Below are 16,569 nucleotides of genomic sequence, written 5' to 3'. Positions count from 1 at the left end.
AAATTTTCTTTAACAAGATTTTAATGTTGGGTTAGCAAAAGTTGTTGAAAATCATGCAGTAAGAAAATTTTGTACAAGTCCTTTATAATAAGTAGAATTTCCTGCTATGGCGACTAGCAACAAAATCTTCGTTGTTTTCATGCTTTGTTTTTTTTCAAATTAAAGTTGTATAGTCATCAAAAACTGCTTCAGTCAATCGATATTTTTGTAAAACAGACAAGTTTATTTATAACCGGCTTCAGATGAAGCTTTAACTAATGCCAAGTCAGCTTTTCATAACTACACTCGTTACAGACACAGGTGGAATGAATAATATAGCTACAACATACACAAATTACTGGCCACAATTTCTGACTTAAACGATACATTCAGTCAGACAGTAAATGTACGTTATTTAAAAAGACTTGTGCAGTCAATCTTAAAACAACAACATACACCACATTTTCAAAGATCAAATACACAGCAATATTTACTAACTCAATTTGTTCAAAAACAACAGAAAACCTTGACACTTAAAGAAATCAATGATTGTTGTCTTTGGTACACTTATATTAAAAACTGCTACTTAGAAACAAAAGTTTAAACATGAAAAACAAAACTGTTCACTTTGTGCATTATACAAGTTTGTTTTTTTTTACATTTTTTTTTATACATCTTACAGATCATTTTTTTACATTTGTACAAGGTTAAGTTATAAAAGTGATAAAAGTCTATTCTGTGCAGTACAGACTTCAACTATCCATTGCATACATAAATTAATACTATTCTAAAATATTACAACAAACAACAAAAACAGCACAAGTACAAACAACTTTTAAGTCTGTTGCTATAGATTCTGCCATTGTGCCACTCTTTACATATAAAACTATTTACTCTAATATCATCTTCATAACTAATTCAACAAACAATCTTGATGTGCAAGATAATTTTATAGCAACCCAAAGAACAAACATTGAACAAGTAATGCTAAGTCAAAATATTTCTCATTCGATTATTTAATTTTAAGATAGTTAGAAATGAACACAAGTGTAACATTTCTAGATCAAATATAATATTTCAATTTAAGTTCCTTTGTTGTATACCTAAACTCTCCAAAGATTCCCTCAGGTTTAACATTTTATAAAACAAAATGAACCTTTCTTAGCCTTCTGGTGATTTAAGTACTATTAATTTAATTCAATTACTACTGGTGAGTGTAAATAATCCTAAAGATGGTGAATCACTCAAACATCTGGTATTATACATCCTAAAACATCTAGACTGAACACTCCATCAAGAAGTTTTGTATTTGGAATGTTAAATTATATTAAAATTTCTATATTACAGATGTAAGCTAATATTTTTAAAATTTCTTCCATCTTTCACCAAAAAAGAATATAAATACGACTAGTGAAAATACAGCTATAAAGATACATTTAAACAAATTTTGTTTCATTATTTTTTGTGATTAAATAATTGTTTGGTAGTGCTTTAATCACAGGATTCTGAATGTTAAGTATATGAAAAATTCTTTCACACTTTCCAGCCCAATATCTTGCTTTTCATGAGAACATATGACAACTTCAAATTTTCTAAATGTTTATTGAAATTTTTGTGAAATAAATCTTATTAAAATTTAGTTTGCATAAAATATTAGAAACTCCAAACTGCTAATTCTAATTTTCACCCTCCAATAGTAATTTTTGCTTGGGGAGTACTAAAAAAAAACTTTCCTCCTACATAAATAAAATTAACATTCAAAACAAAGCTACTATTGTCTTTATTGCTTATTTCTCACTGAAATCGTTTAAAACCAGGAATTTTTTTAAAATTAGATTGTTGAATTTACCCAACTATGTTTTTGTTTACAACTTACAAATTTCTAAAACTAATAAAATCATACATGTTGTCTGAAAGCTGGGATTATTTTTCTTTTTCACAATCCATGTCACAAAGTTCCTTTTCCTTGTCATGTTTATTGTAAATTCCTTAACTTTCAGTCTGACTGTATGTCTTCATGTATGTTTTTTTTGTAAGCTACATAAAAATGTAAATTAATTACATTAGTTTCCCTGTTTGTTTATTTTACTGAAGTAGTAACTTTATGAAAACATTCAATGATAATTAAATGGATGTACATGGTGTAATATTTGTAAATAAATAGAGTAAAATAAATACTATTTATATGCAGAAAGTGCTCAACATCATTAGGTTTGTGATTGTATTTGACTGCTAATCAAAAAATGGATAAGTCTATTTGAATGAAACAGATGAAAATAAACGACAGAGCTGTGCAAAAATCCCAAAATTAGTCAAATACTTAATATAAACTTGATTATACCAACAGTTATTAGAAAAGGAGATAAATACTAATAAATCTTGAGTCATGGAATCTGGGCAGTTTGTAAGACTAGCTGTCAAGTCTATGGTTAAGTGTGTTCATAATGGCATAGTAAACAACTAAGTCGTGTAGTATTTTATTTCATTATAAATTCTTCACCCACCCAAATCAAGGCTATTTAAAATGTCTGTTTCAGAATTAATGTCTTTTAGGAAATACAATTTTTATGAAAGGAAAAGTAGAACAAGCAATATATTGCTGCTGGGCTGTGAAGGAGTAGTTTACCAACTCTAAGTGCTAATTTCGAGGTGAAATTATAATAAAACTTTCAGTATTAGTTTTAAAGAGTCACAGATAGCTAGACGCATCCATCAGAAGGTATCTAGATAATTCCTATACAGAAAGAAAAAACTTTTAGAGAAGATTTTTGTGACAAAACAAATGTTGACAGCTGTTGAAAAATATAGCTAGAGATCTACAGAATTAAACTAGTTATGTGAAGGTTAATTTTAGCATTACTCTGTGGATCGAAGAATTCACTGTTCTCTAACTGCACCAATAAAAAACATTCCCTCATCTCCATAGAGATGTTTGATGCTGTCATAGATTTCTTCCACATCAGCCTGCTCCATCTACGAAAGACAAAGTGTTCTTACTTGATAGTACAACTAAAAAAGCACTAGGTGTAGACAAAACGTATACAGGAGTTATCTTCCTATAATGAAAATATATTTTCAATAATTACTTACCTCTACTGGCATATGCACCTATTATTATTCAGTGTTGCCCTCTATAGGCAAAAAACTTTTAACTCCCATGTACTACTGATCAATGTGGTTCAGCTGCATCTCACAGGTAAATCACATGACAATCCTCCATCAATAGGAGTGCAACACACTCTTGATGTATATGACTCCCTCAATTTGATTCTAACAAATTCTGAGATTAGGCACAAAAGAAAAACACAGATTTTTTAATTTTTTCTCATATATATAACTCATTTTGATTAATGCTGCTTTCTCTATGCTTTATTTTTTTTACTTTTTTTTTTACTCACCAATAGCCAATACTCCTGTCTATCCCCACGTGCTATAGCATGTAAAAGCATACAAGGAAGAGGAATAACGGAATGCGTTTTCCTATATAAAACCCTCACAGAACTGATGAACTGCCTCAGAAAGGAAGTGCATACTTGACAAGTAATGTAGGAGAGCTGTAAAGGTAAGACAGAGGTTGGAGAAATGGATAGAATTATCAGAGATATAGAGGAAGATGGGAAAAAAAATGTTAGTTGGTTGGTTGATTTGGTGTTTTATGGCACAAAGCAGCTAGGCTATCTGCACCAAATATCCGGTAAAAAGTTAAAATTAAAGTAAAATTAGGAAATTTATAAAAGGAAATTAAGGTTAAATAAAACAAAGTTAAAAAAGCATAAAACCTATATTTATATCTAGTCTACAGCATTAAGAGAAAAACTACAGTAATACAAGTTGTAAAGGACTTTCTATAGCATAACTGTAATTATCAAAACCTGCCAGGAAAGACTAACAGGTAAGTACAAAAACCACCATCAGCCACCTGAAGTTGGCCTTTCCAGTCCTGGTTCTGAATTATTTGATGTTATGGCCATTTTATAATTTCAAATTGAACATTTCCCCTAAAGGTTTGTCTTGAAAGTGAATGAAATATAAGAAAATGAGGTACAAAAGGTGGTACAGATGGTGAGGATTGCTGCTCAGAATCTTCAAAGATGTGGTTGTTTACCTATAGACTGTTTTTTCACTATTTTATTAAGATTTTTAATTGGAGTATCCATAATAAAGAATGGGAAATTTCGGTGGCCACTGACCCCACCCACAATGAAGCCCTAGGAGGAAATGTACTACAATGCCAAACAAGGACACTGCAGTAATGCCAGAGTTTCATTAGCACTGTACCTAAACACCAGCATCAGATACAATGTCCATAACACCTGTTGAGAACATCCAACACTGGTACTTGGTTGACCCTAGCCAAGTGGACCAGCCAATTGACTCAAGGAATTCAAGGCCAAAGTGGTGTGTTAGGGTTGGACCCTTCAACCACCATAATCCTCTCCTCCCCTTCATGGATTGCCACACATGGCAAACATGTGGGTGGATGTTTAGATCCCAGAAGAGGTAAACTGAAAGAACCTTCCCTGAGAGGTCTCATCACCATGTACAGGAATCTGCACCGAGGATCTGGATACAGCTAAACCACGTTGGTTATGGGGTATGTAGGAGTTCAAGGCTTGTAGCATGAAAAATATGTTTGCATATAGAAGGCAGAACATGTGCATTCTTAAAGATTTCTAATTAAATAATATATTTCTGAATAATTAAAATGTCAACTAAAACTGCTTAAGTAAAAAGAGACAAATGGGATAAATTAAATGGCTATAGACACAAATAAAAACTACTTTTTTCAAAAATTTGTTAATTTGGTTCTGTACATCCAACTTCACATTACACTATGTAACACATACTTTGTCCCTGTATAGTATGTGTTATTTCCTAACTGCTTATGCTGTAAAAGTACAGAAAATAGCCATTATTCCCTTCAAACTCAGCTTCTGTGACCTGGATAATGAAACTTAGAAATTAACCTATTTTGTATGTAAAAAACAGGCAAATTTGCACATTTTCATTCACAGAAGGTTTGAATAAAGCAACATATGAATCAAGATTTACATGTATTTGTACTAAAGTTATATAAAAATGTTTAGAAGTGAGTAGTTTTGAGATTTGCAACTAATGTAAATCACTTTCATGTATTTAGCAGAGTGGGTACAGGGAGCTCAGGTCACAAAACCAAAGTCTAAAGAGAAAAATAGGTCTTTTTTCCATTTACTTAGGCATTAGCAATTGGGAAATAACACTTTCTGCCCAGGAACAAGAAAAAGTAAAACGTTTGTGGCATAGTGTTATCTTCTTTGTTATTGTAGTTCTATCCATTACCATTAGTGGACAAATACACAGTTTTTGATCACTCACTGAAAGGAAGTGAAACAAAAAATCTTTTAATATTTCTTATAAACTCATCTTACTACCATCCTTTAAAAAAATAACATCTATTACGTCATGTTAGTTTTCACTTTATTATAAGAAGTTAATAAAATCCTAGTTTGAGATCTGCTAGTTTGTATCAACACTGTCATCTGTGGGAGAGAAACAATCATGCTTTCATCAAAATTGATTTCTACATAAGTTGTGAAACACTAATAATGTAATATTCAGATCAAAGTTAACTCCTACACTGCCCATGTAATATCAACAATCTCACACTTTTGTCAAGATTAATTCCTACACTATCTCTGCAACATTAACAATCATACAATTTCATCAAAATTAATTTCTATACTGTTTGTAGAACATCAACAAACTGATGCTGTCATCACTTGACATACAAACACTGTGTGCATAAAAACAGTGTATGCAAACCATTAGTAAAGGTTATATTTCTGATTAAATATCAAGTTTATTACATAATTAAACTATCCAACTAACAATACACAAAGAAAACTAAGATTAATTGTTAGAACTAAATTCTTCATTATAAATTTCTCCACAAAATCCCTTGGTAACTTTGATAATTAGAAACTGGAAGTCTGAAATGATATGAAAAATAAATGAGAATACACAGATTGCACTTAAAAATGTAACCAAAAATGTATTCTACGCACCTTGCATTTTGCAGGCTGACTTTGTCTAATACCAACAAAATGGTCATGGCAGTAAAGAGGAGTTAAAATTTGGGTGAGTAATTCTCGACAGCGTATAATCTCCATTTTCTCAACCTACAAAGAACACGTACTATTTGTAAATAGAGGAAAAATACACCATAAAGAATTAAAATTTTTAAATTAAAACACAAACACACAAGAAAGAAAAATAATTTAACATATTTATTGTATTATTTTAAGTGACAATGTTTCTAAAGCATTAATCAGTGATGATGAGAAAACCCACTTGTAGAGAGAAATATATGTAAAAACAGCTGGTTTGGGTTGAGAATTTTTTTTTTTAATATACAGAGGAGTGAACAACATTTCGACCTTCTTCGGTCATTGTCAGGTTCACAAAGAAAGAAAGAGTTAACTGACCAATAGCTGACCACATATTTGAAGGCAGTTGTGTAATTGAGTGTAGGAATGTAGAAGGCATGCTCAGATGTTGGATTATATTTATTAATATAGGTATAAAGGTGTTCCTTTGTATTGGTTTATTTTGGGCTTGAGTTGTTGTATAAGTAAGGCTTCTTTAATTTTGCATTTGTTTGTTTGTTTGTTTCTTTATTTAGTATTTGGGTGTTTTCTATGGTTATGTTGCTTTTATTTGATTTGCAGCGTTTGAAAACCGCGTGAAGGCGACTTTTTGTGTTCTTTGAATCTGGTTTCCATTTTTCTACTTCTTTCTCCAATATAGAAGTCGAAGCAGTTATCACATTGTATTTTATAATGTTGGTGTGGTGTTTGTCAGTGTAGTTTTTACACGGTATAAACCTTAGTTTTGTGTCTGGGTTTTGAATAAATTTGGTATTAACTGGAATGTCATATTTTGTTACTAGTTTTTGTCAAATGTTGGTTATTTTTCTGCTGATGTTGGGAATATATGGTATGCAGCAGTAAATGGTTTCGTGATTTTTTAATTCGTGGGATATATTTACTTTGGTTAGTTGATTTTGCTTTTTGTCTAGGTATGTGCATATAATGTTTTTTACAGTTTGTGGAGGAAACTTATTGATGTTGATGAAGTATTGTTTTATTGTTAATTTTATTTGGTGAGCATAGTTTTATGGCTGTGTTTATTTGGTTTCTTAGTATGTTGAATTTTTGTTTTGTTTCATGTGCTGAGCCCCAAGGAATGTATAGTCCCATATTGGACTATATATAATTTCACAAAACAGGAAGCTAAAAAACAATCTTACAAAAAGAGACATTAATTCCATTAAAAACCTAAAAGAAGACAAAAACATAAAAATTCTAAAAGCAGATAAAGGAAACGCTATAGTCATAATGAACACAAACGAATACATCCAAAAAATGAAGAACATCCTATCAGACAAACAAATTTAAGCCAATACACACAAGTCCAACAAAGACACGTGAAATGCAACTAAACAAAATACTACTAAAAATGAAAAAGCCACAAAATTTCAAAAACACTTTATTCCTACCTACGCAAGACCAACTCGCTCACACCACAAATGTACAGCATCCCCAAACCTCATAAACCAGACTGTCCATTATGACCAATAATGTCCACATATGAATCGTTTAATTTCAATCTTGTTACATATTTGGAGAATGTTCATGCTATGTATTTACCATCAGCCAGCTCATTCAAAGACTCTTTTAATTTCAAGTTTAATCTTAATCAACTTAATCATAAAGCCTTAATGGCCAGTTTCGATGTTATATCCCTCTTTACAGAAGTCCCAACCACTGAAGCCTGCAAGATAGCCTTAGAACTCTATATCCAAAACCCTAACCCATCAATAGATGTTCCAACCAACCAATTAGCAACCCTCATAGAATTCACCACAATGAAGAGAAATTTCATGTTCAACAACCACAACTATATACAAACCAATGGCCTAAGCATGGGCAACCCAGTATTCACCAGTTCTAGCCAACATTTTTATGACACAAATTGAAACACAAGCGATTAACACAGTATTACATCCACCACTATATTGGTACAGATATGTAGATGACACAATTGCGGGATTCACATATACAGAATACACACTTAATTTTTTCTATCACATTAACTCTATACATCATATGTACACATGAACAGGAAGAAAGCAATCAAATATACTTTCTTAACCTCAAAATTACAAGAACCGATACACAATTTAAAACAAAAATCCACCAAAAAATCACCCATAATGGACTCAGCATATGAAACAAAACAAAAACTCAATATAGTAAGAAACCAAATAAACACAGCCATAAAACTATGCTCACCAGATAAAATTATTGATGAATTAGACAAAATAAAACAATACTTCATCAACATCAATAAGTTTCCTCGACAAACTGTAGAAAACATTATATGCACATACCTAGACAAAAAGCAAAATCAACTAACAAAAGTAAATATATCCTATGAATTAAAAATTCCCGAAACCATATATTGCTGCATACCGTATATTCCCAACATCAGCAGAAAAATAACCAACATTTGGCAAAAACTAATAACAAAATGTGGCATTCCAGTTAATACCAAATTTATTCAAAACCCAGACACAAAACTAAGGTTTATACCGTGTAAAAACTACACTGACAAACACCACACCAACATTATAAAATACAATGTGATAACTGCTTCGACTTCTATATTGGAGAAAGAAGTAGAAAAATGGAAACCAGATTCAAAGAACACAAAAAGTCGCCTTCACGCGTTTTCAAACACTGCAAATCAAATAAAAACAACCATAGAAAACACCCATAAACAAATGCAAAATTAAAGAAGCCTTACTTATACAATTCAAGCCCAAAATAAACCAATACAAAGGAACACCTTTATACCTATATTAATAAATATATTCAATATCTAAGCACACTCTCTACATTCCTACACCCAGTTACACAACCCCCTTTAAACATGTGGTCAGCTATCTGTTAGTTACCTCTTTCTTTCTTTGTGAACCTGACAATGACCAAAGTAGGTCGAAACATTGTTCGCTCCCCTACATGAAATTTACTCAACCCAAACCAGTCAATTTTACATATATATTTTTCTAAAGCATTAGTTTTACTTGTTTGTATTGCCAGAAGAATGCCATTAAGTCACATAGTAATTGTGTTATATAAGTACAGCCACATTAAGCTATCTGCTGTGTCCATAATACAGAATCAAATCCCAGACTTTAAAGTTGTAGGTCCATATACTTACAGCTGTGGGACATATAAAGCAAAGGATATAGCCATAAAAATAATCACATGTAATTTTATTAAGTACATGTAACACCACAAAGCAGCTATATCCTATATTGTTACTTTAAATTATCAATCATTAACAAGTCTATTAAAATTTGTCACAGCCATTGTAATGTCCTTTTTTAGATAACACAACTAGGAACATAAAGTCTACAGATATAGCATGGGATTGATGTGCAGATATTTTAATTGATAATTAAAAGCACTAAGTACAAATGCACATTACAGTATTTGCCATGATTCAATATTTGTTGAAGAGAGAGAGCTCTACAGCCTTTTAATAGTGGTATGGATGGTTTGTTGATATTCTAATGATTGCCACTAGTTTAATGAATTACTAAAACTGCTAGCAGGCCTACATTCTTTTCTCAAAATGTTAATGATAATTTAGTTGAGAGAGCAACAATACTTTAACTCTTTCACTGTGGATAAATGTGCATGTCATGAGGTTGTCAGAGGTACTTTCAAATTTAAACTTGGCAACAAAACAGTTAATAAATTAATTTTATATCCACATTTTAACTTCTCGATTTCAAAAAGACATAATTAAATAAATTCTCAATCTCTTTGTTACATTTTGTATTACTTCTTTACAATTTCTCAAGTTCAAAATAAGTTACTTATTACAGTACAGATATTAGTAGTTTAATTCTCAGAGCCTTATTTTCTTTATTTAGGGAAACAAACCAGAAAGTCAAACCCACTTTCCACAATCTACTATCATATCTTTTCTTCCACAAGTTGCCAATAATTTTCTCTGATATTCATTATTATATCATTTATAATCAACATAAATACAGTTTTAATTTAACGAATAACAGATAATGTTATGTTACACCTTCTTCTAAGTACAGATTTTTAATTATTTTGCCTTCAGATTTAAAGTTGCTCTTGCAAAATTTGGGATGAACAGTTAAGGGAATTATTTTAAGACATGTTTTAGAAAGCCAATTAAATTATAATAGTTATAGGGCATTTTTGTTGTTGGGTTTGATTATGTTCTTATGTACATATCTGAAATAAATAATTATTTTAGTTATTACTAAGATTTTAATAACAAATTAGGTTTAACTTTCACTGGAAAATCAAATGGAAATAAACAAAAACCAAACATAGGTACTAAATTTCTAATCATTTTAGGTCAGTTTTTTACTTTTTTGTTATAGATCTGACCAAAATGTAACAATTAAAATTTTATTGTATTATATTAACCCTATTAGACCAAGTTGCCAGGATTTTTGGCAGCTAGCTAACATCACTTTCGTAGTATTTTGTTAAAAAAATAAAACTAGTGAATGAAATTGTTTAAAATTTCAAACATCTTCCTAAGAGTTTGAAGTTTCAAAAAATACAATATTATATTTAATTCCCATTTCTAATAAAATAATTCATATGCTAGTATCTGCACTAGGACTGAAGAGTTCACTCATAACATATTTTTATGTGAAGTATAAACATGCTATTTATTATCTCAGTTTTCACATTTCATTTGCATAACCTGTAAAACTATCTGAATAAATAAACTTTTTAAAGTAAATGTTTTTCTTTTATTTTCCCCATTTTTCTACCATATCACTAACAAAATTAAGATATGGGAATATACATCTTTTATCTCTTTACAGAAGTTCTTTGAAACTTTTTTTTTTTAAGATGCATAAATTTCAAATTTTTTTTTTTTTCAATCACAATTTATTTTTAATTTTCCTTTCCAAACTTTGTCTCAAAAATCATTAAACCTTTCAAATAGGAGTTTTAAAACAAGTAATAAATAATTAAGTAATGTATAATAGTAAGACCTAAATACAATTTAACCATTTCTCTAACTACAGTATATTTAGGTATGAAACCACCATAAAGGCTGCAGTTGATCAAGCACAGAAGAATAGTAACAGCAGTTAAATGTACACTGCAAGGAAAACTGTGTAGCAATTTCATGTTAACCATTGATGTAGAAATGTGAAAACTGATTTCTTTCTAACAAGCATACATACTTGGATCTACAATTTATGTGTACATAGTGTTCAGGACTGGAAAATTTAAAGCTGATTCCGAGACAAAGCAACTTGCGTACTCAGATAACATGTGTGATGCAGGTCAAACACGCTAGTTCATGTGGCTAACTAGCTAATGCTGAAACTCTGTTGAAACAGTTTTCCAACAGTGAAGAGGTCACGTGACATGAAAACTGAAGTTTAATTTTTTTTCTCAGAGGTTTCCTTTGAAGTGAGAGAACTATAATTTATATTATAAAAATTGAGATTATAACATATTAATTTCATCAGTATATACTAAAAATGAAATAGCTTAACTAAATTTTGAATGTAACACAGTATATACAAAAAGAAATTTAAAAATTGTGTTGCAGGCTATAAAGTAAAGTAGAATAATAAAATCAATTTCTTTAAGATGTATAATTCCAAATAGCTTTTGTGTTACATCATTCAATATCATCACTATATGATATATATATATATATATATATATATGTAAAAACGGCTTGTTTGGGTTGAGAAAATATTTTACGTAGAAGAGAGAAAACGTTTCAGCCTTCTTCAGTCCTTGTCAGGTTCACAAAGAAAAAAAAAGAACTGCCCAGAACCTGACCACGTTTGAAAAGGGGTTGTGTAACTGAGTGTCGGAATGTAGAGGGCGGTGTTAGATATTTGAATATATAATTTTATATTATTTATTTTATTATTTTTAATATAGATATAAAGGTGTTCCTTTGTATTGGTTTATTTTGGATTTAAGTTGTTGTATAAGTAAGGCTTCTTTAATTTTGCATTTGTTTATGTTTGTTTCTTTATTTAGTATTTGAGTTTTCTTAGGTTATGTTGTGTTTATTTGACTTGCAGTGTTTGAAAACGTGTGAAGGTAACTTTTTATGTTCTTTGAATCTGGTTTCCTCTCTTTCTTTCTTTGTGAACCTGACGATGACTGAAGAAGGTCGAAACGTTGTTCGCTCCTCTACGCAAAATATTTTCTCAACCCAAACAAGCCATTTTTACATATATATTTCTCTACAAGTGGGTTTTCTTGTCATCACTGATTACTGTATGAAATAGTCTGTATTGTGAGGTTATTAATTAGACATGGTTCAAAAAGCAATCAAACAATAAAATAAATAAAAACATGAGTAAACTCCTGAAATACTTAAACTGTATAAAATAATTGTCTGTTACAATCTCCAGTTATTCTGCAAAAGAGAAATAACTAATTTATTTCATATTTTTTGTATTCGTAACAGGTGATCATGTGTGTAGTTTTAGGATAGTGAAAATAAGATGAAAAAGTTTTAATTTTCACATGAAAATCAACTTGCATTCAAAATAGTCAGACTCCAACTATAAATGTACAGAAAAATCTTTAGCCAAAAACTTAGTTTAAAAAATTTCCAAATTTCACAAAGCTACACTTATTCCATTAAAAGTTACAGCATGTATACTTTCATGGTTACTTGGTGGTTTCGATGCCAGTCAAAATTTAAACAAGCCCAAAAGTAGGAAGTTATTTATTGGAGCAGGATTACCAAAGACTTGGTAGTTTGCCATTAAATTACATTGGCAAATACTACTTAAACTACACAAGATCTGCTGCTCTATAGTGAATTATAAGTATAATAATCTGCATCTCCAGTTGTTGGTACATACCTCTGAAAATGTTTGCAGGGCAACTGTTATAGCAAACCAATCTGGTAAAGAACCCTCTAATTCCAAGCTGATCAATGACAAAGCTATGGTGGAAGCTTTAAACTGAAGGATTCGGTGGTTGGCAAGACTAATCTGAAGCTTTCTGGTCAGCAAACAGAGTAATCCTCCAGAACCTGTAGCATACTGACCAATTAGCAGACCTGGACACATAAACATCAGAAAAGCATGGAACTAGAAATAAAAGATAAACATATTAATGAGCTTTACATTTATATGCTCTTGAATTTTAACAACATATGATGAACAACTTCATACTCTAATGCCATTGTTATTCTTGTGTTTCTATCCTAAATAAAAATGCAAAACAAATTACATATTTTAATTAACAAACCTGAAGTTACTAAGCATTATCACTAGTTAATAAATAAATCAAAATCATGACAATGATTTGAGTCTCAGGTTTGATTTTTACTGCCTCTAAACTTGCCACGTCTTTGTTATGGCAAAGCTCTTAAGGCTATATCATTGATTTAAACTGCTGTCTAGAGGAACTGATTGGCCAAAAGCACCAGTTACCACCTTTTTATTTTCTTTTTGCTTATGCCTACCATAGTTTACAGCTTGGAGAATGTATTAATGGGTAATAAAAACTATTACAAAGGTACAATATTTTGACAATTTTATGTCATCATCAATATACACATATACACACACACACACAGGTTTTGTAAATAACACTCACAAACCTCAAGATGAACAAAAGTACTTTTATATTGAAAGTGAAAATCACCTTGCACATGAACTACTAAGAATGAACGCTAATAACTATATTACATAAATATCATACATGAGTAAAAATACTTAATTAAAATAATGTCATTACTTATGTACACAATGCTTAAAATCTTTAACAAAATTCCACTAGTGTTTACACAAACACAGAGAAATCTCAGAATAACAGTGTATATTGTTGCACTATTATCATTCCTTCAGGAGGATCATGTGTTTTATGGTGGAGGCTGGGAGCAATTTGTATAATTTTAAGAGTGATTATTATTCTACTTTATGAATATTTAGAACATTAAAGGGCAGAGGATAGCGGGTAATGTTTACAGTGGTTTAATTTTATTTCTATCAGGTCATCCCACAACTAACGTCTGAAAATTTAATACAGAAAGTGGATCATTATCCCCGTCTTTGTAGAAGGCTTTAATAACTAAAATATGTAGTAGGACGTGTATAAAAATGTTCAGACAAATAAAAGAAACCAACCCAACTCCACTTTTTTAGATCATTAATCAAATAAACCCTTATAAAGATAAATGTGTCTGAGGAGCACATTAGGCACATAATGCTTTACGAGTTTATAAAAGGCAATAGAGCAGCAACAACTACATGAAACATTCAAGAGGTTTATGATGTAGAGTAACTCAACGAAAGAAAATGTTGGTGATTTCAGAAGTTCAGATCAGGTGACTACAGTTTAAGTGATGAGCCATGTTCAGGTCATCCTGTTGGGTTTGTTGATGACTTCCTGCTGGCTGCACTTGATAAAGATTGTGCTGTAACAGTTGAAGAATTAGCACAGAAGCTTAATTCAACCTATTCAACAGTTCATCATTACATGCAACACCTTAGAAAGATGTCAAAACCTGAAAAATGGGTCCCCCATGATTTGACAGAAGCCAGCCTTAGAGCAAAAGTGGACATTTGCACTTCTCTGCACTCTCGTAAACATAACATCTTTTTTGGACAGGTTAGTGACTGGAAATGAAAAAGGGATATTTTATAAAAATGTTAAGTTCCACAGACAATGGCTCAGTGCAGGTAAGGTGGCTAAAGCACAGCCCAAAATGGACCTACCTCCTAGGAAAGTCTTTTTAAGCATTTGATGGGATATTGTTGGTGTGATCCACTTTAAGTTGTTGCCACTCAATGTTACAATTACATGAGACTTCTATTGTCAACAGTTAGAGCACTTGAATGTTGCACTGAAAGAGGCCTGCTTTGTTTTGTTACATCAGGATAATGCATGGCCCCACACAACAAGGATCGCATCCGCAAAGATTGAAGAGCTAGACTGGGAAAAACTTCCACATCACTAGACATAGCCCCATCTGATTATCACCTATTCCAAAGCTTGTAGAACTGTCTTGATGGAAAAAGAGATTGGAACAATGAAGATGTCAAAACAACCCTCTCTAGATTCTTTCCCTCCAAACCCCAAGAATTTTATAGAAGTGGCATTCAGAAGCTTGCAAATCATTGGCAGGAAGTAATTAATAATAATGGAACATATATTATTGATTAAATAACATTGAAAGCATTTAAAATCTTTTCTCTTTTTCTGAATCAAAAATCAGACATTACTTAAGGGATGACCTGATACTTTTTGATTAAATAACATTGAAAGCATTTAAAATCTTTTCTCTTTTTCTGAATCAAAAATCAGACATTACTTAAGGGATGACCTAATACTTTTGACATCAATACATCTCTTTAAAGAAAACTGCCTTCCCACAACTGTACACATACATTTAAAGGCAATAAGAATTGATACATTGTTAGTATAAGCACTTAGCTCTGCACTCTAACTTATTTTCCATGACTACTGATTTTTCATCTGCTTTTTGAACTGTGTCTGATATATGGGATATCCCCAATGTTTTTGGGTGCTACTACTACAGGCAAGCTCTATCATAGTCTTTGGATTATGACTGGAAAAGGAAGTGAATTTTTATAAACAAGTTTTGAAATTTTCTCATATATATTTATTTGTGTGTGTGCGCATATGCATACATACATGTATTTCTCATATTTATTTATTCCTGTGTCTATGTAAACTTACTTATATGTAATGATGGCATAAGCTGTTCAAAATGTATGTTTGCAAGTTGCTTTCACTACCTATTCAAGCCATCTTTATTTTCTAAAAAGTAGGCCCCTCATTATTAAAATTAAATCATACTATTTAATTAATCATATTTAATATATTAATCTTGCTGATTAGAAAGTACCATTAATTATATTGTTTCAATTACCATTACAAACTACAAACTCTCTCCAAGAAAACTAACCTTATAGAAATGTCACAAAAAAAAAGAAATTCTCGTCATCACAAATATCTATGAAACAATCCTTAAACTTACGAACACTCGATAAAATTGGTTCTTCTGAACATAGCACAAACCCCATTGTATACAATCCTTCCAAAAATGTCCAGAAAACCACACATAAAAATTATCCTTTCAAAAGTGACACGTAGCATTCATGAAAATAATCCTTCAACAAGATGTCAAACACCATAAAACAGATCTTCATGAAATTTCATAAACCCTGAATGAAAACAACCTTTAACAAAATGTAAAAAAACATATGAACACTCTTTCTAAATATATCAAAACCTAAATGAAAACAGTTATCAAAAACGTTGGTTGGTTGATTTAAAGTTTTATGGCACAAAGCAGCTAGGCTATCTGTTCTAAATGTCTGCTAAAAGGTAAAAGTAAATTCAGTAAAATTCATAAAAGGAAATTAAGGTAAAACAAAACAAGGTTTAAAAAAATAAATAAATAGCATAAAACCAATGTTTACATCTAGTCTACAATATCAAGAGAAAACTACAGTAATTA

At 30.9% G+C, this 16,569-nt stretch overlaps 1 protein-coding gene across 4 annotated transcripts in view; it reads right to left on the bottom strand.

Moving 5' to 3' along the window:
• Positions 1-202: 202 nt before the first annotated feature.
• Positions 203-16,569, bottom strand: part of LOC143250497 (cyclin-I-like) — a 62,688-nt gene continuing 46,321 nt past the window's right edge. For all 4 annotated transcript variants that reach the window (XM_076501122.1, XM_076501121.1, XM_076501124.1 and 1 more), the window contains 3 exons: positions 12,938-13,168; positions 6,024-6,137; positions 203-2,952 (listed from right to left, as the gene is read on the bottom strand). In XM_076501122.1, the coding sequence (XP_076357237.1) occupies positions 2,857-2,952; positions 6,024-6,137; positions 12,938-13,168 (441 nt within the window). In that variant the 3' untranslated portion in view covers positions 203-2,856. The remainder of the gene's footprint in view (positions 2,953-6,023; positions 6,138-12,937; positions 13,169-16,569) is intronic.

The sequence above is a fragment of the Tachypleus tridentatus genome, chromosome 5, assembly GCF_004210375.1.
Source record: "Tachypleus tridentatus isolate NWPU-2018 chromosome 5, ASM421037v1, whole genome shotgun sequence".
NCBI lineage: Eukaryota > Metazoa > Arthropoda > Merostomata > Xiphosura > Limulidae > Tachypleus > Tachypleus tridentatus.
This window is presented reverse-complemented; position numbering and strand designations above follow the sequence as displayed.